Genomic DNA, 19,187 nt, shown 5'->3' with positions numbered 1-19,187 from the left:
CCTCCCTGGTCTGTCCTTTTTTGTTTAATTTTCTCTTCATCTCTTTTCTTTCCTATTACCCTGTAATATATACACACACATATATATAGACTTGTATATATAAAGCAAAAGACATACAGTCATCAATAAATAAAATAAATAAATATTAGCTTGTATCCTATAATGGCGGCACCTGTACGAAGATCTGGACTACAGCAAGAAGTTATCAACTTTTACAGACAATGTTTCCGGGCTACTCTGCAAAAGCCAAAGGTGTGCTTTTTTGTTATATACAAAAAACAACAACAATAATGGGCATTTTTATGCTCTCCACAATCTAAAGAGAATATTTGCTGTTGTTGTTGTTGGTGATTCTGTAGGAAAATCGTGCTCGCTTTCAAGCATTTGTCCGAAATGAATTTCGGAATCACAAGATTCGCAAGTCTGATTTCACTACAATTGAATACATGCTGAGACGCGGAAAACGACAGTTGGAAGCATACAGCTCGCCTAGCATCAAAGACATTCATCTTTAAACAGAAAAAAAATAAACTCCAAAAGATAATATAGAACTGTGTTGTCAAATTGGGAAAACATAAGAAGAAAAGTATATACACACAAATACAATAATAATAATAGTAATAATAATAAAGAAACAGTAAAGTAGATTTAAAGCTCTGATGAGAAAATCTCAAACTCTCATCTAATCCATCTCTCCTCATTCTAATCGGTTTTTGTTGATTCAACTGTTGCAGGTGCATCTGTCTTTTTGGCTTGCTCCTGATCACGGTAGGCGATTGAGGTAGCTTCTGTGCAGAAGTAAAGCTCCTTGAGTTGCTGGACACACTTTTCAGGGTCGTCCTTGTTAGAAAACAGGCATTCATCGTAAGCCTTGATCTGAAGGACACAGTGGTGCTTGACAAACTTGAGAATACCAACACTTGAAAGTGATAAAGAAGAAAATAGAGAAATAGAGATCAAGTGTCTGTGCATTTCAACAAGTAAGAGATCTCAAACTTACTTTTCTTCAGAGCACTTTGTCAATGCTCGTTTTTGCTGAATACAGCTCTTATCCCATGATTGAGGATAGTTCTCGATACACTTTTGGTACATCTCGAGTTGGAGGGCACATTTTTCGCGAACCTGAAGAAGTGTGTCGTCCATTATGATTATGTGTAAAACAAGTTTCGAATACTCAAAGTCAATTGAATATTTTTTTGGCTGTATTAGACATGACAAGGGATGGTGACAGTCATAGATTTACTATATTTTTTTTTTATATTGTCCGTTAAACCAAATATAGACATAAAATATTTTACCACCTTTTTGTTTTTGAAATGTAAAACCGATGGTTGATTTTTAAGCAGACAGTTTCTTCCCCTTTTTATATATATTTATATTAAAAAAAGGGGGAGAAATGGTAGTGGCGAATAAAATAATAATAATTTAACCATGATCTCTCTAAAACTACCTAGCATTGTCTTTCGTACCGATGTTAAGGGCAAAGATGATGGAGAGTTCAAAAGGAAATCGTACCAGAGGTCGCAAGTGGTCTCTATCAATCATTGAAGAATTTCTGATATGAACCCAATAAAAATCGGCACATATGTAAGGCCTGGCTAATAAATTATTTAGCTTCTTATGTTCTAAATATTTGTTGTTATCTTTATAATTAGATTCATATATACAAATTATAGTTCAATCGATAAATTGAAACACCAGCAAGTCCAAAAGGTGCATCGAATACTTTGAATTTAATCTTGTAAAACACGCACACAAATCTATACACATACAAACAATATATACAAAAAAAAAGTATTTTGGCTTTGTTGGACTTGAAGAAGCCTCCGATTAACCGCCTTTTTCTTTTCTTTCTTTCAATGAGACCCACGGCTTAGAATTAGAAGCTCCCAGATCTTAATTAGTTGTCTGGGTACATACGTACAATCAATAGCCCCTTTATAACCAATCTTGATAACTTTGCCAACAATAATGAGCCACACATTCGTCTGTGTCCTTGATACTATATATTTTTATAAGCTAGTAGACTTATTGAGTGGCTTGAACCTTAAATATTGATAGACTTTATCGATTAATTCATATAAATAAAAGTAAAAAGATACGCGCCTTGGTTATTCAAACATACGATGCATCTAGAACCATTCTATAATGGGTATAATAGACCCACGCTAGATTGTAGGCGGAACTGGTAAGGTCAAAGGAGCTCTAAGTGCGGAAATTATGTAGATTATTATTATTATTATTATTATTATTATTATTATTATTATTATTAGTAGTAGTAGTAGTAGTAGTAGTAGTAGTAGTTAATTTCCAAGTCTATTTTATTTTTAATATAGTATATAAATTGAGCAATCGATTCAATCAATTGATTCTATATTTTGCAATAATAAACTATACTAAATATATCATTTTATTCCGCTGTTAAAAAGGTACGCCGTGTACAAGGTGTCTATCTAAGAAATATAAGCGTGTTGAGGTAGTCTGATTGGCTAATTTTAAACTATATATGCGATTTTAGATCAGAAACAACGAGTACCTCGGATCAACAACAATCAATCTGTGGCACAGTAACCAAGTTCTGTACCTTTTGTTTAATGGAATATAAAGAACTTTAGGATTATTTGAAATGGGACAAAGTTAACGACAAGAATTTCTGTAAAACATTTTCTTTATATATATATTTTATCTTTATTATTCTGTGTACAATTGTATTTATATATGACAGTCTATTTAATAATAACATCAAGTAAATATATTTGAAGAGTTTTTTCTTTTTTAGTATTAATTTCTCCATCTTATTCATCTATATTTCTGTCAGAAATTCATTCATAATAATTTGATTTTGTTTGAAAAAAAAAAGATAAGGAGAATTGAAAGGAGACAATAAGGACCTGTGATTTTTGGTTTTCTTTTGAGGAATCTTCCGTTGTGAAATGTGAATACAAACATTTTTTTATGCATATATTCTTTGTACCCTTTGTAGCTTTGCTTTTTACTTTATATTTATTGCAAAGCAAAATAGGCAATAGATACAAGTAATGCAGATACAGAGGCTTTAAGGGCTGACAATTGTGTTGCGGAAGATTCTACAGAAGGCGAAGCGGCAGGAGCAGTTGGGGCAGGGTTGGTTTTAATGGTTCCACCAAGAGCGTCTGAAACAGAAGCAGAAGCGGCGGCAGAAAGAGGAACAGAAGCAGAAGCAGAAACGGCAGCAGAAGAGACAGCAGCAGAAGATCCGGCATCGGGAATTGCTGCAATAGCTACAGAAGCACTTCCGGTAGAGTCTGTCTGGTATGTACCATAGCAGTAATGGTTGTAACTATCGACACAAAGTACCTGGCTACCACTGCACAGACAGCTTGCTGTTCCGTTGAATTCGCTGCTGCAACTAGTGGGAATTGTGGGACAGGAATTGCTGGTGAGAGTTTTGGATCCCCAGCAGAACTGGCCAGAGGTGTTCTCGCATACAGTCAAGACATCGTTGCATCGACAGGTGATGTTCTGATCGATGTTGGAACAGACAGTTGGTGCACCACAGTTTGCATTTGGGAGAGTTGCAAATGGCAGTTTGTCTTCACGTTTGAACAATCGATTGGCGTTGTTTGTTGATTCGAAACCCGATGCAGCGACAGAAATGATGGCAAGGGAAAAGGTAAGGACGGTGCGAATCAACATCTTTCAGCAATCAAACAGAAGAAGAAGAAGCAGAAGAAAAAGGAGTTTAAGAATTCAAAACCCACACACAGAAAATTATAAATTATTTATAAGGAAAAAGAAAAAAAAAATCTGTAATTTTTTTTTCTGGTAGAGTTTTAATCTATTTTTGATCATTTTACTGCCGCTTAATGATTTATAGCCCGACTTTCCTTGGCTCACCCTGATAAAGAAGTTCTTCTCGTGCCTTGCCGTACAAGAGTTAAAAAAGCCTTTGAGGGTACAATAACGGATAATGCTATATATATACATGTGATTGTACAGATCACAAAAGGATCATAAAGGCAAGTTTTCTTAATGATCTCAATATTTTCTCAAGTTGTCTTATTTTCTATTTTGTACAGCAGTAACTCAAATCAAATGAAGCAAATAAATAAATTTTTTAAATTTTCCTTTTTGTAACAGCTCCATTCATCCATCTCAATTTAGGTCTCCTCTTTCACTTTCTTTACACTCTTTCTTCCTCGTACTTTATGACTCACCTCAGGTAGGGTATCTTTACCTCTTTAACTAGCAGCACCCTGTCTTTTCATATCTCCAACCTAATTCCAATATTTGCTTTGTAGTGACTTCTCTTACCTGGGTAAAAGAAGAAGAAGAAATCTGAACAGCAACGGATTGTTCTTGTGGGAAATTAACCCTCTATTTCCTGTTTGAATATCATTTATTTTAGAGCGTTGTACCATTAGTGTATACATCTCAGTGTACTTTCTTTACTGTGTCTGGGGAAACGATAGATTCAGATGTCTCTCTCCCTCGAAAATCCTCTCTGGAGAATTACGAAGCGTGCTATCAGTAATATTGATACTAATGATGACCACGCAAACGGTGTGGGGTGAGCTCAATATCTATGTGATTATTATCATTCAATTTTCTAATACTTGTATTTTAGACGTGTTGTCTGCATGGATCAAGTACAAGGAAGGCTTCTTTCTCATGCCTAATGGCTCTATAATTTCCAAGCCATTCAGTCAATGGTCGCAATCGCACAGGGATCGTATTCCGGTAAGTGAAATAAGATCAATCGTCTATTTGTTCTCTCTAGACTTGTCCCACCTTTCTTTTTATTTTATTTTATTTTATTTTACTTTTTATTTCAGTTCTGTGTCACTAACAAATTCACAGGCCATGGATTATGTGGAGTGTGTTACATTCTCTTTTCACACCGGCGTCTTCTTCTTGATGCAATGTTTCTGGAATTATCTCTCCAACGCAGTCGCCAAAAAAAGTTTCATGAGTTCATTCGAATTCAAGTTTTATATTGTCTGGTAAAGAGCAGTTGCATAGAACTCTTATATTTGTTACTAAGAGCGGTGATATTCATGTGTGTTACTTAATTTTTTTTAATTTTTTTTTTTACTCCAATAATTTTTACTTCATCAGGGCTCTTTGCAGCATGGCCTTGTTCCCTATTTTGCAATGGGTGTACCGAGGAAATGAGCTTTACAGTGAGATTGTGCCTCAGTTGGCTTACGGCCTTCAAGGTAAATATATACATGTCCTTCATAAAGAATTCATAACAACAAACAGTCATCTAAAGTGTTGGCTTTTTATATATTAATGTACATTTTGTATTTTCCTTCTATAGTGATGCTCACTGCTCTGTTGGGTGTACGATCCCATATTCGTTTCACCAGAATGATTGGTCTGGCTACCAGAACAAATAATAATGTAGCCGTGATATCCAAGCTGAATTATTTCAGAGACATGAACTTTCTTCTTACAGTCACCCTCTTTAGCTATGGCATTTCATTTGTCATCATCTGCTCTGATGGTCTAACGGAGGGAAAAGTGATCAGTTTGAGCAAGTTTGCCTCGGACACCTTAATTGCCAATGCCAATATCTGTACAATTTTTATTTGGCTATTGTTCATTTCTATTTTCCATCCCCGTCGTCAGTTCAATACAAACAACTCGTCAAAGAATGGACAGGACTCGGAATACAGATTTACAGAGAATTCCAAACATGAAGAAGCGCTTCACGGCACCACCAGTCAGCGGTTCAGTGGACGCATCAATACATTCATGGCCAACAACACTGTCGACAAGAGCACCGAACTCGATCCCCAACAACTCAGTCCTCAGGTCAAGGGCGGATATATGCGTGCCATGGCACCTGTTGCTGTCGATTATCCTCACTCTCTTGCAGTCGATGACACTTTCAATCCTAGTTTTGCTCCCGGAAGACCTCTTTCACCCCCTGGAGCATTTGATGCTCCCTATGCTCAATCTGGTGGACGCAATGTGGTGATTGATGTGCCTTATTCTGACCAATCGATCAGTTTTGCCATGGTGGATCCTTCCAATGTAAAGCGTTATCCGGCCAAAGCAGGAGGAGGAAATGGAGCTACCTCTCCTGTTCTTTCATCGGCAGAGTATTCCAACCGATCATACACTCCAACCGAGATTCCCCTTCACGAGCTTGCCAGTCGATCGCAGCGTACAGCTTTAGGAGGAGGTAGCATCAGTGCCTCTGCTGGTCAACCATCTGTAGATGATTTCAAGCATACATACACACTAGACGAACGTGTCAATTATGAGAATCTGAGTAGATCAACTTCTCCTCAGACCGTCCGTACTCAGGGTGCGCATCCTATCCAGCGTCGGGATTTGGGAAGTCCTTTGACATCGCCCGTTAGTCCAACTTGGGAAAGGGATATCTACTCTTCCTCTCCTTTGCCAACCCCTCCTCAGACCCAAGATGGTGAACAGAGAGATCATGCTGTTAGAGATTGGCTTTGGCAATCACCTGAAAGACGCATCTAAAAAATCACTTACAATATTTATTTACCCACATTTTAATCTCTTATTCTCTCTGTTTCTCTTGCTTCCTTTTTATTGCTACCATTAATACTACTATATTACCATTATTTATTATTTTCTTAATCAGTTCGACTTGTTTTTTTTTATTATATTATATTATTTTTTTTTATTATTATTTTATTTAATATTAAATTTACGCTGTGTGTATTGTACTTCTTTAAATACATCTTTCTATATAGCTTCATATTACTTTCTCTTACAAAGAGAGAGAGAAAAAATGAATTAATATGAGATTGTAACAGTTCTTGGTCTGCTTTTTCCGTCATTTTTTTTAAATTAGGATACTAGGATAAAATATGTGGTCAAATATTCATTTAATCCAAATTGAATTCATTTGTGATCCGGGACCATGTTGTTGTAGCACAAATCGCCTTTAGTCATTTAGTGGGGGTGTCAAGCGCCTTGAGTTTAGCAAACACTTCTTTTATATAATGTTTAGACACATCAAGAGAAATAGTGAGGTGGTCAAGCACACTCGTAGAATGGTCCTTTTCAAAAATAAAATCATATAATGTGTATGTATAAGAAGAATTACTGTATTTTTTCATAATTCACAAATATTCGATAGAATTATTCACTATTAAACTTTGTACCTTTTGACTTACTTTACCTTGATCGCCAAATGTTGCAGAGTTTACCTTGAATGTCTCACAGACCAAATGGGCAAAATGTGATATTCTCACAAGTGTTTGGATTGTACTCCCTTAAAACACACATTTAATCCCTTGTTAATATTATTATTATCCATATTATCAGCCGTCTTCTTTCTGTCAAATGAAAGCAAACAAATTGTTTGAGCTCACACACATATATATGATATGTGCCATTTATTTAACCAAATATTTGAATAATTCATGTACATTTATATATATATATATATTCACCTATTGATATCGTTGTTGGGATTCTATTTGTTTCATTTCACATGTTACACCTTCTACACCTTCTTTTTATAGACTTTCTTTATGGAGAGAGATGTGATTTGATTTGATACAATATTGCTTGCTTCTGTGCCCATTATTTAACCACACATAAAGGTCTCCAATGAATATTACCATTTTACTCATTCGAGCGTATTGAATTGAAATTATTAAAAGAAAGCTTTGTTCCTTTGTCCTAGTACAAAGCTGGCGTCCCCTAAATTTGGCTGATCAGAATCAAAGCAAGTAGAGCAAAAAAGATAAAATACAAATTCAATACATATATATATTGTATTGGTTTCATATTTTCCTATTTTGGCTTATTATTCTCTTTAAAATCACAAGTTAATTAATAATAAATAAATAAATTAACTGAGAATTATAGGTTTTTTTTTTACCACACATTGAAGCTCTGAAAGCAAATTTACAAAAAGAAATATTCTTTTTTCATTAAAGAAAAGAAGACACCATTTATACTATCTCAAAGAGGAAGATAGAGAAAGAAATATATAAAGAAAAGAAGAAGAAGAAGTACTAAATACATTTTATGCATTTATCCCATACGCAAAACACCTGCTGCCATCAATTTACGGATGTTGGTAGCAATCTGAGGGTTCTTGAGGTGCTCCTGGGCTGCCTTGGGGTCCTGCTGCATTTGCTGGAGGATCTGTTGCATAATGGGATCGGACAAGATACGCTAAGAACAAAAAAAAAATGATGAGTTTAACAAATATTGATTCTTATATATATATATATATTCATTTTGGTTGATTGAATAACGAACCAAAATTTCTTTCTCTTTTATATATTTATTTTACAAACAAAATAATAATAATAATAATTTCTTACCTGGACTTCAGGATCCTGGGCAGCTCTCTTGAGAACCTCCTCCTGGGACTCATCACTATTTCCATAAGATGGGCTCATAGCCTGATAGGCCTTGGCCAACTGCTGCTGAATTTCACGGCTACATTTACCGTCCTTATCATGCAACTGTGCCTCCTTCAAAGTTTCTATCGCAGTATCATACTCCTTCTTGGCAAACTCAACTGAAGCCTTGCGAATATAACCACGGACTAATGGTAATAAAAAGTATTTATATAAAACAAGCAAAACAATAAATAAATTGATATTCATGCATTATATTTGATTTGTGTATACAATAGACATTTTTGTTTTAAAGTATCATATTGTAGTGTATAAAATTTATCAGACTTACCAAACTCGGGGTCCAATTCAATGCATTTATCAGCATCCTTCTGGGCTTCGTTAATGGCCAATAACTTGAGATAACAAGCCGCACGGTTGGAGTAAGGTCTGGCATCTTTCTCGTTACGCTTGATTGACTCTGTGTACTGTTCGATGGCTTCGGGCCACTTGCTCTGCTTGAAGAGAGCGTTACCAGCTTCTCTTGCCTTGTCTGCCAGCTCAGGGTTGTAGTAGGCAGCCTTCTCCTTCTCCTTCTTCAACTTCTCTGTGTCACGCAGTCTCTGGAGAGTATCGGGTGTGCGGTGCTCAGTAAGAGACTTGCCGTAGAATTTGATGGCTTCATCATAGTTATCCTGCTTGGCATAAGCATTACCAATACGCTGAAGAGCTCTTTTGTAATGATTGTTTTGCAAAGGAGATTGATGATGATGGGAATGAACAAGATTAGCAATCTGTCACAATAATAATATAGTATTCACGCTTAAATTTCTCTCTCTCTCTTTTCTTTTCTTTTTTTTTTTTGATTCTTATTATTATTTTACCTGGCAATCAATTTATAATCAGCTCTCAACTCGCGTCCACGGTCAACGGCTTCCTGGCACACTTTAATGCACTCTTCATACTTTTCTTGCTCAAAAAGTACAGCTAAAGGATAGAAAAGTTTAATAATGGTAAAATAGACTTGATCTTAAATACACAAACTCCTTATATTCTTTTAAATATATATATATATATATAATTGTGGTTCTTACCAGCCTTGTTGGTGAGGAAGGTGATGTTGGTGTTATCCAAAGCCCAAGCCTTGTCATAGTGACCTAATGCTTCTTCAAACTGGCGCTTCTTGTAGGCCTGGTTGCCGAGTTCCTTTTCAGCCAAGGCTTGGTTAACGGAAGTGTCTGCCATGATAATTTTTTTTTTACAATATTTAAAGAAGAAGAAAAAAGAATTAAATGGTAATAAAGCAAAAAAAAAAGGCTTTTTTGTAGTTTGCAGTTGATTTTAATGGTTTTACAATAACAACTTTCCAGAATACTCCATGATGTGACTACTTATTTTACCTTTTACTTTATTTTCACTTTAAAATGTCTAACAAGAGTTGTATTTGAATATTCTAAATAGCAACAAGAAGTTGCATGTTCCATCGAGCATCTTTGCTCAAAAGCCCAGTTTGGCGCGTATTGGCCGACATGTGTATGAATACGTGATATGGGAGAACCAAGCCGCGTCCTCATTTTCATGCGTTGTCTCGAATGTTCTAGAAACGCACTCAGGTCATGCCTTTGTCAGCCCTATATTAACTTACCCCCCCTTTTCATTTGAGGCACAATGGTACTCTGATGGTTGAGTATCCCTATCTCTTGGGTGTAGTTCATCTGAATAATTTTCCACTCTAAAAGCCCTCTACTAATTCTCTCTTTCTGTCTCTAGATACTTTCTTTTATCGAAAAAGCAAAACAAGAAACAAAACATGGAAGGTGTGTTTGATGGCGGTTCATACCGCACAAGATGTTTTTCTTGCGGCGGAAAGCTCCTCTGGCAAAGGAGGGAGGGATCTCTTTGACTGCTAAGTTGGTTCTTCCATTGCACCTTAGGCGCGGAATACGGTTGCACCAACAAACTTTATCTAATTACATATTTACAATATTGTTTGACTTTTTCACCTGTACTCATATTTATACAGCCTTTTCTTCATATCATACTTGTGTTAAACATGGCTTATACCAGTCTACGTTTATTTTATGGCAAATAATAATAAAAGTGATAATGGCTGTCAAATATATTGAAAATTCGATTTTATAACTAAAGCAAAAAGTAGAAGTAGTAAAAGGAGACACATTGAAAATGTGACCTTTAAATTATAAATACAGCTGTAGGAAATGGCAGCCTTTAAATCACCGACATGGCAATATTCTTTTAGGCCAATAGAGTTTTGGTATTTAGACATTAGTTTCACCTATTTAAGCAAGTGAGAGGTTTAGATTTATAGGTCCAAATTGATTTTTATTGAAATAAAAAAAAAGAATTATACTGCTTGAGCGTCCCTCCTCGCAATAGTATTGTAATTAGTTACATTGTCTCTTGCAAGTACCCTACGTGTCAGTTGCTAGGTTTCCTTAAGAACCCGGCGCATTTTTTTCTTACAGTGTATATAAACAGAGAGAAAAATTAGTGCTTAATTAAAATACTATTATAAAATACATTTTAAAGCTTAGAAAACTTGCAACTATTTCACTAAAACTGGCCTTTTTTTTTGTATATACAAAATAACCATAAAAATATTAGAATTGAAACAAAATGAAAAATGAGAATCATTACAAGTCTGAATAATTTAACAAAACGTTTCTTCCCTCCTTTAGTATCTTTATCTTTGACCACAGTGAAATAAACGAATGAGTAGATAAAAGCTGAAACAATTGAAAAAAATGTTGCTGCAAAATATATAGAGTTTATTATGCAAGTATCAAATCCAATTAATAATAATAGTAATCAAAAGGGATTTAAGGTGTCAGAAATCTGAGAAAGCTGTAAGCTCACATTGATTTATGCCTCCTCCTAAAAAAAGAAAAAAGAGAAAGTAAGTAATTCATTCAATCTGATTTTCTTTCTATCACACACTCCACCATAATATTATCTACTGTAGCCAACTACTCGTACCTTCTGGAAGACGTAAGTCAAGTGGCACTTTCCGCAGTACTGACGGTCAGTGTGCCAGGCCATGAAGACACCAGCACCGCAGGTGGCGCTGGGGCACTCACGACGGAGACGGGTGATCTTGCCAGACTGGTCAACCTTGTAGAACTTGAGGATGGCCATCTTAACCTTCTTTCTCTTGTGCTTGATCTTCTTAGGAGTAGTGTAGGTCTTCTTCTTTCTCTTCTTGGCACCACCCAACAATTCGCAGTTGAGGTGAAGAGTAGAGTTGTCCTGAACACCGTAGAGCTCGAGAGCCTGGGAATCCTGAAGGGACTTACCGGCGAAGGAAAGGCACTGGAAACCAGCATCGATACCTGAATATTATATATAGTACAAAAAGAAAAAAAAAGGTAAATTATGGAGTTTCCAAAGATGATAAGAAAAATCATATAGTGTATATTGTCGAGTGCTTTCTTTTTCTTTTATTTAGTTCGTGTTCGTTAATGTGCAGCTTGTTTTCTTCTTCTTCATCTTATTTATCTGACATTTCGATGTGTGATATACGTAGACTTTGGTTTCAATGATAATGATAATGGACGAGGTGGTGGCGATGGTGGCGTGGTTTTGTTTTCGGCGGGAAAAAAAGGACTAGAAAGGGTTCGTACCTTCACGAGCGGCAATCATGGCCTTGACACTCTCGACCGAGGTGGAGGAGGTGACATCGAGGGCGAGGGTGTTACCCGCAAGAGACTTGACGAAAAGCTGCATGGCAATGGAAAGAGAAAGAAAAAGCAAGCCGTTAACCCTGAGCGCCTTCTTATTGCGCCCACCAACGATGTATATCTCTTTAGAAAAGTTTTACAGTGGGCATAATGATTGGATGAACTGGCTGCAAGTCACATGGTTGGTGGCTTGTCTTTACTGTCCAAGTAATCTGTCAAGCCCTTTCAAAGGTACAAACCTTATAGAATAAATAAACAAGTAAATAAATAGAAGTATTTGATATTTGGTTATTGAATATATAAGAGAATACGCTCCAGCTTTAATTTTTTTTTCATTTACTCCTGTTCAAAACAGTATCAGATAATTGTCAACTTTAGTATTGACCATATATTCCTAAGTTAATTTTCCAGTGAATCCAGAGAACCTGTAGTCGTTACATTTTAATTCAAATACGATTAAATTTAGATTAGTTACATAGGTAATTGGATGTAGCCCAAAAACAGAGGGTCAAATTTTAGTTATATTAAAAAAAAAAAAAAAAAAAAAAAAAAACTATAGGTGAAATTGCTTTGTAAAATTGAGACAAAAAGATCTTTTTTTTTGTGCCTTTGTTGGTGGAGGCTAAATGAGTGTATTAAAATCAATGAGTACTTCAATTTCACCATGCTTAACAGCCTTATTATCATAACTGTCTTCATAAGGGCTGTCATAAAATCCCAAAAGAGAATTTCTTGCAGAGCTATAGTGAGTTATAGTGCATAATTATTTCTTTTAAAATAAAATAAAGTATTTGTTTCAATTTACAAGGTAATTTAATCTAGATTTTTCTCAAAACAAAAAAAAATGTCCTTTCATTTGCAATGCGGAAATGTCGTTCGAACTAGGATAACCATTAAATTTACTCCTTTCAATTACCCGGAGGAAATGCACTATAATCTGTTTAATAAAAGCTTGCAGCCGTCTACACTTTTTGTACATATGTAAGAAGGGTGGAGACTATAGTAAATTTTCAGAAGTCTTTTCAAGGGTTTAAGGGTTGTTTTAGGGTTTAAACTTGGTTAAATCTTATCTTTCCTCCATTTCTCTAATTATATATTACTTTTATAAATATTCATAACAGTATTTCTTTTTCCCTTCTGTCTTTCTTTCTTTCTTTCTTTCTGTCATTTTATTGACGGGGTTTATATTATTGGTTTGACGGGTGATCTCTCACTGCTTTGTTACGGGACTGCCCTTTCAGAAAGAAGGATCCATTTTGAGGGTGTGGGGTAGAGATTTTTATTGGCTGACATGGGAATGATGGCTTCCAATCATAGAATGGAGTTAAAACGCGATTATTTACTCTTAATGCATTTCGCGCGCGCGTGTGTGTATATGTGGATTTCAAGATGAATATTTATTTTTTCTTTGTAGCATTGTTGGATACCTTTTGTTCTATTCCGAGTTCTCAGTAATGGATGAAAAGTCACACACGCAAAGTCAAATCAGAGATTGTGGCTTATCTAGTATGCCCCTGGATTAATAAACACGCCCAAAGGGTACACCCCACTCTTTTTCTCTCCGTCTCCTTTTTTTTTGGCCTTCTTTTTCTTATATCTTAAACTTTCAATACGCAAAAATATGTTCCGCCCCACTCTTCTCTTCAACGTTGCCAAGGCTGCCTCCCTCTACAACACCGCTCCTCATGTTGCCTCCCGCTTCTACTCTGCCGGTGCTGGCCTCTCTAACGCTGATATCGAATCTCGCGTCCTGAACATTCTTCAGGGCTTTGACAAAGTTGACCAGTCCAAGGTATAGAATAATAATAAGCATAATCGTCATAGGTATATTCACAATCAGCTTCACACAAAAATGCTATTTATCTATGTGAATATTATGGGATCCAATATATATATATATATCTATATCTAATTATTATGATTTTGTGTGTGTGTGTGTGTATTTAATCTTATAGGTTGGCCTCGATGCTCACTTTGTTAAGGATCTCGGTTTGGACAGTTTGGATACCGTCGAGGTTGTTATGGCTATTGAGGAGGAATTCTCAGTTGAGATTCCTGATAAGGAGGCCGATGAGATCAAGACTGCCAAGCAGGCTATTGAGTATATTGCTCACCGTGCTGATGCTCACTAAGCAAAAAACAAAAAACAAAACAAAACAAACAATACATCATCCACTTCATTTATCCTAGACACACAAGCAATCGAATCTATCGCTCTTCTCGCTCTCTCTCTATTTAATTTAATTTATATACATATATATATATATATATATATAAACGTATATATGGACGTATGTGTCCATATCCATTCAGTTCATAATTCGATTTGTTCAGTTTCTTTCTACATCTTTGAGTTTTTCTTTCTTTCTTTTATTATTTTTATTATTAGTTGATGTATTTGGAAAAAAAGAACAAACAGATATATATATATATTCGAATTAGTGAGTTTTAAGGATGGTATGAATAGGAGCGAAAGAGATAAATAAAGGCATTTTTTTTATAAAAAAAAAAAAGGAAGAGGAAAACGTAGTAGTTGGTTTTATGCGGCACCGACGAGGATGTTGTTGATGGGAATGTGGATGAGCTGTATGATGGTGATGATGATGAGAAAACGCCATCTATTGCACGAATCCACCAGAATAAAATAAACTTACCTTGACAATATAACCCAACGCACCAAGAGCGGCAAATCCCATACCAACAGCCTGAGTGATCTTTAAGAATTCTATATGAGTAAGGACCAAAAGAAAGAGAAGTTTAATTGATTAATATACGCGCTTATAGTTGTTACTTTTGTTGATTATATTGTGCGCGTATTACCTTTCTGATCAGGCTTCTTGCAACGGTTGATGAATTGGATACCCTCCTTGGCAAACTGCTTTGGGGACTCGATAATGTCCTTGATTTGATCTTTTACGCTGTCGGTTCCAGAGGAGTTCATTTTAGTATACAAAGAGAGAAAGGAAGAAGAAGCAAAATGGTAAAACCTCAAGAATTAGAACAAAAGGTAATTTTGTAGGTCTGGGAGTTGTTGATTGGTCTGCGAACAAAGAAGCCAATCAGATACCACAACATTGTTAAGAGATTATTTCGGTGTTTGAATGTGTACTAAATACACACATTTTTTCTATCTATATATATATATATCTATCTTTTGTTTGTTGCATGTTTCTTTCTTATTTATGTATTTTCCTGTGTATAGAAACCACACTAAAATATATATACATATAAAATGTCTTGGTGACACAACAAGATACAGTCAGGCTTATGGAAATTGGCGTTTTCTAAAAAATAATTGGCCAAAAGTCAAATTATTTTTGGCACAAGTTGGTAACTAGAATTAGCCGAAGAATTGCATTTAATTGGCAGATGTTTTTGGCAGTTTTTTTTGTCCTTTTTGCTTCTTTATAAAAATATACACCTTTTGCCAAAATGATGTTGCGGAAAAAAAAGTTAAAGTGTCGCATTTTTAAAATAATGAGTGTTGTACGTTTTTAGAAAAGAGCGTCGCACAATTCAAGAAAAGAGTGTCAAGTTGCTCTTTAAACCTTTCTCTAATAATGTCATTCACCAGCGTACGAGGGAATTGAGCCACGTCATATACGATTCCGATTGTTATTCAGCATCTGTTTTTTAATTATTTACTAAAATACCCTGCCAATTTTTATTTTTTTGTTAATGATTTGTTTTATTTTGGCTATATAGAATGAGCTTTATAAAGTATGTTCGTTTAGTACATCCGTTTTTGTAACTAGAGTCCTTATTCTAGAAATTTTGTCAATTCCCTCGATGCAATTCCCTCGACAATTCCCCCGTACGCTGGTGAATGGCATAAATAATATTGTTATAGAATAATGCTGCTATGTATATATGAATATTGGGGTAAATATATCAATGTGAATAGATTTTAATGGTAAATTACTAATCAAACTTCATTTTGATCATAATTAGGCTCGAATCTTCTAAACTATTAAAGGTATAAATGCCCAAAATGAAAGTATGAGTAAAGTGTAGAAACCATCAAATATAAAGGTTTGTATTATTTTATGCTCATTCAATACCAATTGTATGCTATTTGAAATAAATTCTTTCAGAATGCAAATACTAATTTTTTTTCTTTCTTTCTTCTTTTTATTTATGTATAGGTTAAACGCCTTTCAGTTATTGTTATAGTTTTTCGGCTTGCTTTATACAAAGTGTCTTTTAATTAGTTAGAAATACTGCTACAAGTTGTAGAAGTACTTGTATGCATATTGTACCTCGTTAGTCCCGATATTTTCAATGTGAAAAATAAATAAAAATTAGCTTTTTTTTTAATAAATTTGAGTGTTTGTAACCTCCTAATAAGGATACTGATCCCTAGATATACATTAAAACCATTATAACAATAAAAAGCTATCTGCCAACGTTATTGGTTAAAATAAGACCTGAACCTCATTATTCTACACATCTGATTTGCTTAAATAGGTGAAACTGATTGCTATATACTGAAGCTCTATTGGCTCAGAAGAATGTTGCCAGGTGGCACTTTTTAACGATTTTTGCCAGGTCGGTAGTTTAATACCTGCCATTTCTTACAGTGTATAATGATTTGAAACATTCGATGCACACAAGAAGGAGATCGTCTGAAAATGGATGACGGCGATCTCAGTTGAAAAGGACATTAGGGACCTTGGACACATCATATAAAATTTATTTAGACGGAGATTGTGTTCTTAAAAAAGATTAGTGTGTTTCAAAATCGCGTTATTTTATATGATATAAAAACATGATATAAAATATTTTACATCATATAAAAAGATGACATAAAATATGTTGACCAATAATCTTTCGACATTTTATGTTGTTAAACTAACGATGACATAAAACTTGAAATAAAGAACGAATTATGTTTTCAAGTAAGCATATAAAGAAGTCCATATAGCGCCAGCATTAGTTTTTTTCCCCTTTATTTGCACAAGCATTCTACGTGTACAAATATTAATTAATATCTATTAGCTTTAATGTCTAAAAAATTAAACAGCTATTACAATTTGAGGGCAAAAAGTAACAAACTTTGGTTCGCACTAATTACATGATTTTAAGTTCGTGAGTTAAGTAAATTAACGGTCAATAAATGAAATATCTCACATTTTCATTATATATGGAAGCTTTGGATGTGAAACATGAGACCGTATAAAATTACATATATGGTTAAATGTTTCAAAAAAAAATTATATGATGTGTCCAAGGTCCCTATTGTCGCATGATGTGACGTGTACATACGTTGGTATTACATTTGTTTCAATTTCAAAATGTATTGTAGATAGAATCGAGAGATAAAGAATAATAGGGCTCGGTGTAGAACAAGCCAAGTAAATGCAAAATACAATGAAAACGGTAAATTTTGTCCCAAAATAAAAATTAATTTGTCCCTTTTCGTGCAGAGATTTTGTCCTATGGTGACCTAGCAGAACCATCACCATATAAGAGCATATAAGATTATGAAGATATCTATTGGAACAGTCTATAGATAATTGAAACTATATGTGTGTAATATATATACGCACACAGCATTTCCTTTTTATATCTTCCTATATATTTTATTTTTATTTTTTATTTTATAGATTTTTATTTTTCTGTGTCCGATATTGTTTCGATTGCCAAACAAATCAAATCGGCCCCTTATTTTTTTTCTTTCTTTCTTCTTTTTTGAATACACACTTCTTCCACCTCTTCTTTTCTTTGTATACTCTTTTTCCTTTGAACTCATTGCTAATAAAAACAAAAAACAAAAACAAACAAAAAGAACATGGCCAGCATTCTACAGTCACTCCTCGACTGGCTCCGTAGCCTCTTCTTCAAGGTTTTTATTATTTTACTCTCACTTTGCCTTTGTTCTCTATATACAATAAAAACCTTAAGCACACATAATACAAATAGTAAAACTTACCTTTTGTTTTTTCTTTCGTTTTACTTTACTCCTTTGGATGGCAGACTGAAATGGAGCTGACATTAGTCGGTCTTCAAAACAGTGGAAAAACCACTCTAGTGAACGTAATTGCAGTAAGTCAATCAGCCCAACCAACCAACCAACCAACCAACCAATCAATCAATCAATCAATTCAAAAAGAAAAACAAGAATAAATACAACACAATACAACCAATGTCGTACATCAATCTTTCTTTTGTCTTTTTTTTTTAAAAAAAAAACATTACTTGTTTAATTAGTCGGGTCAGTTTATTGAGGATTCCATTCCTACCGTGGGTTTCAACATGCGCAAAGTAACAAAAGGAAATGTAACAATGAAGCTCTGGGATATTGGAGGGCAACCTCGGTTCAGGAGCATGTGGGAAAGATATTGTAGAGGAGTCAACTCTATTGTGTAAGTGGCTGTGTGGTCTTGGCTGGTTTATGGATGTAGTATTGACCCTTTGTTTTTTATATATATAAAAAAGATTTGTGGTGGATGCGGCTGATCACGATAAACTCGAGATAGCACACAACGAACTTAAGAGTCTGTTGGAGAAACCCCAGCTTGCTAATATTCCTGTATTGGTCCTGGGCAACAAGAATGATCTTCCCGATGCCTTGACTGCTGAACAACTTATCGATGTCTTGTGAGTAAATCGGGCTGTTTCTTGTTTTCGATAGCCACTATGTATGTATGCCTGTGTGTATTTATCTAATTCTTCTATATTATTTTTAGACAACTCAAACTGATCACTAACAGAGAAGTATCCTGCTATTCGATCTCTGCCAAGAACCAAGTTAATATCGATTATACTCTTCAGTGGTTGATCAAGAAAGGAAAGGGTCAAAAGTAACTTTTGTGTATCAAAAAAATCCCGTGTTATTTATTCTATCTTATTCTCTCCTTCTTCCTTTTATTTTCTTGTCATCCCACTTGCATCCTATTGTGCGTATACCACCCCTTCCAAAAAAAAAAAGAACAAATTCTATTCTCACCTTATTTACACCCTTTTATTCTTTTATTCTTTTATTTTTTAATGTTTTTTTTTGTACCTGTATTAATGTGTTTTCTTTTTTTTTACTTGAGATTGAGACAAAGAAGGAATTTTTTAGACGAATTAGATTCAATTCTTAGATACTTTTTGAGACAAAGATGCTAAGCAAAATTCGTACTTTTTTTGCATTTTGGTGTCTTCAATCATGAAGAGAGAT

The 19,187-nt window shown here is 34.8% G+C and overlaps 9 protein-coding genes across 9 annotated transcripts; 4 read left to right on the top strand and 5 right to left on the bottom strand.

Moving 5' to 3' along the window:
- Nucleotides 1–162: 162 nt before the first annotated feature.
- PHYBLDRAFT_26591 (NADH dehydrogenase 1 alpha subcomplex subunit 6 NDUFA6) lies at nucleotides 163–515 on the top strand (the record flags this gene model as incomplete). The annotated part of the gene is made up of 2 exons (XM_018439893.1): nucleotides 163–252; nucleotides 360–515. The coding sequence occupies 2 exons, from the start codon at nucleotides 163–165 to the stop codon at nucleotides 513–515; spliced, it is 246 nt and encodes an 81-aa protein (XP_018286304.1).
- Nucleotides 516–528: 13 nt separating this feature from the next.
- PHYBLDRAFT_160140 (hypothetical protein) lies at nucleotides 529–1,153 on the bottom strand. The gene is made up of 2 exons (XM_018434121.1): nucleotides 1,001–1,153; nucleotides 529–919 (listed from the first exon to the last, which is right to left on the bottom strand). The coding sequence occupies exons 1-2, from the start codon at nucleotides 1,141–1,143 to the stop codon at nucleotides 703–705; spliced, it is 360 nt and encodes a 119-aa protein (XP_018286303.1). The 5' UTR covers nucleotides 1,144–1,153; the 3' UTR covers nucleotides 529–702.
- A 293-nt stretch (nucleotides 1,154–1,446) lies between these two features.
- On the bottom strand, nucleotides 1,447–2,142 carry PHYBLDRAFT_73006 (hypothetical protein; the record flags this gene model as incomplete). The annotated part of the gene is made up of 4 exons (XM_018442759.1): nucleotides 1,447–1,594; nucleotides 1,668–1,760; nucleotides 1,921–1,995; nucleotides 2,126–2,142. 4 exons carry the CDS (start codon nucleotides 2,140–2,142, stop codon nucleotides 1,447–1,449), a joined length of 333 nt encoding a protein of 110 aa, XP_018286302.1.
- Nucleotides 2,143–3,003: 861 nt separating this feature from the next.
- Nucleotides 3,004–3,675, bottom strand: PHYBLDRAFT_73007 (hypothetical protein; the record flags this gene model as incomplete). Its single annotated transcript, XM_018442760.1, has 1 exon — nucleotides 3,004–3,675. The coding sequence occupies one exon, from the start codon at nucleotides 3,673–3,675 to the stop codon at nucleotides 3,004–3,006; it is 672 nt and encodes a 223-aa protein (XP_018286301.1).
- Nucleotides 3,676–4,149: 474 nt separating this feature from the next.
- On the top strand, nucleotides 4,150–6,690 carry PHYBLDRAFT_188698 (hypothetical protein). The gene is made up of 7 exons (XM_018439548.1): nucleotides 4,150–4,201; nucleotides 4,281–4,297; nucleotides 4,388–4,549; nucleotides 4,607–4,719; nucleotides 4,840–4,982; nucleotides 5,098–5,198; nucleotides 5,303–6,690. The coding sequence occupies exons 1-7, from the start codon at nucleotides 4,188–4,190 to the stop codon at nucleotides 6,478–6,480; spliced, it is 1,728 nt and encodes a 575-aa protein (XP_018286300.1). The 5' UTR covers nucleotides 4,150–4,187; the 3' UTR covers nucleotides 6,481–6,690.
- Nucleotides 6,691–9,938: 3,248 nt separating this feature from the next.
- On the bottom strand, nucleotides 9,939–12,068 carry PHYBLDRAFT_156362 (hypothetical protein; the record flags this gene model as incomplete). Its single annotated transcript, XM_018433483.1, has 3 exons — nucleotides 9,939–9,944; nucleotides 11,322–11,674; nucleotides 11,966–12,068. The coding sequence occupies 3 exons, from the start codon at nucleotides 12,066–12,068 to the stop codon at nucleotides 9,939–9,941; spliced, it is 462 nt and encodes a 153-aa protein (XP_018286299.1).
- A 1,575-nt stretch (nucleotides 12,069–13,643) lies between these two features.
- Nucleotides 13,644–14,154, top strand: Ndufab1 (NADH dehydrogenase 1, alpha/beta subcomplex subunit 1 NDUFAB1/ACP; the record flags this gene model as incomplete). Its single annotated transcript, XM_018439895.1, has 2 exons — nucleotides 13,644–13,814; nucleotides 13,978–14,154. 2 exons carry the CDS (start codon nucleotides 13,644–13,646, stop codon nucleotides 14,152–14,154), a joined length of 348 nt encoding a protein of 115 aa, XP_018286298.1.
- Nucleotides 14,155–14,363: 209 nt separating this feature from the next.
- Nucleotides 14,364–14,969, bottom strand: PHYBLDRAFT_127593 (hypothetical protein). The gene is made up of 3 exons (XM_018429175.1): nucleotides 14,843–14,969; nucleotides 14,677–14,747; nucleotides 14,364–14,606 (listed from the first exon to the last, which is right to left on the bottom strand). The coding sequence occupies exons 1-3, from the start codon at nucleotides 14,961–14,963 to the stop codon at nucleotides 14,562–14,564; spliced, it is 237 nt and encodes a 78-aa protein (XP_018286297.1). The 5' UTR covers nucleotides 14,964–14,969; the 3' UTR covers nucleotides 14,364–14,561.
- A 2,764-nt stretch (nucleotides 14,970–17,733) lies between these two features.
- Nucleotides 17,734–18,974, top strand: PHYBLDRAFT_183207 (hypothetical protein). The gene is made up of 5 exons (XM_018438735.1): nucleotides 17,734–17,867; nucleotides 17,999–18,067; nucleotides 18,233–18,387; nucleotides 18,461–18,622; nucleotides 18,712–18,974. The coding sequence occupies exons 1-5, from the start codon at nucleotides 17,814–17,816 to the stop codon at nucleotides 18,827–18,829; spliced, it is 558 nt and encodes a 185-aa protein (XP_018286296.1). The 5' UTR covers nucleotides 17,734–17,813; the 3' UTR covers nucleotides 18,830–18,974.
- Nucleotides 18,975–19,187: the final 213 nt, after the last annotated feature.

This window comes from Phycomyces blakesleeanus, assembly GCF_001638985.1.
Source record: "Phycomyces blakesleeanus NRRL 1555(-) unplaced genomic scaffold PHYBLscaffold_25, whole genome shotgun sequence".
Classification (NCBI taxonomy): domain Eukaryota; kingdom Fungi; phylum Mucoromycota; class Mucoromycetes; order Mucorales; family Phycomycetaceae; genus Phycomyces; species Phycomyces blakesleeanus.
This window is presented reverse-complemented; position numbering and strand designations above follow the sequence as displayed.

Bases quoted from the DNA above. Each gene is read 5' to 3' on its own strand.
- PHYBLDRAFT_188698 (XM_018439548.1), top strand. The intron at 4,550-4,606 runs GTGAGCTCAATA...CTTGTATTTTAG, and splicing joins GACCACGCAAACGGTGTGGG to ACGTGTTGTCTGCATGGATC. The intron at 4,720-4,839 runs GTAAGTGAAATA...ACAAATTCACAG, and splicing joins CGCACAGGGATCGTATTCCG to GCCATGGATTATGTGGAGTG.
- PHYBLDRAFT_160140 (XM_018434121.1), bottom strand. From the start codon at position 1,143: ATGGACGACACACTTCTTCAGGTTCGCGAAAAATGTGCCCTCCAACTC. The intron at 920-1,000 runs GTAAGTTTGAGA...ATCACTTTCAAG, and splicing joins ACAAAGTGCTCTGAAGAAAA to TGTTGGTATTCTCAAGTTTG.
- PHYBLDRAFT_127593 (XM_018429175.1), bottom strand. From the start codon at position 14,963: ATGAACTCCTCTGGAACCGACAGCGTAAAAGATCAAATCAAGGACATT. The intron at 14,748-14,842 runs GTAATACGCGCA...TTACTCATATAG, and splicing joins CAAGAAGCCTGATCAGAAAG to AATTCTTAAAGATCACTCAG. The intron at 14,607-14,676 runs GTAAGTTTATTT...ACCATCATACAG, and splicing joins CGTTGGGTTATATTGTCAAG to CTCATCCACATTCCCATCAA.
- PHYBLDRAFT_183207 (XM_018438735.1), top strand. From the start codon at position 17,814: ATGGCCAGCATTCTACAGTCACTCCTCGACTGGCTCCGTAGCCTCTTC. The intron at 18,068-18,232 runs GTAAGTCAATCA...TTGTTTAATTAG, and splicing joins CTCTAGTGAACGTAATTGCA to TCGGGTCAGTTTATTGAGGA. The intron at 18,388-18,460 runs GTAAGTGGCTGT...TATATAAAAAAG, and splicing joins AGAGGAGTCAACTCTATTGT to ATTTGTGGTGGATGCGGCTG.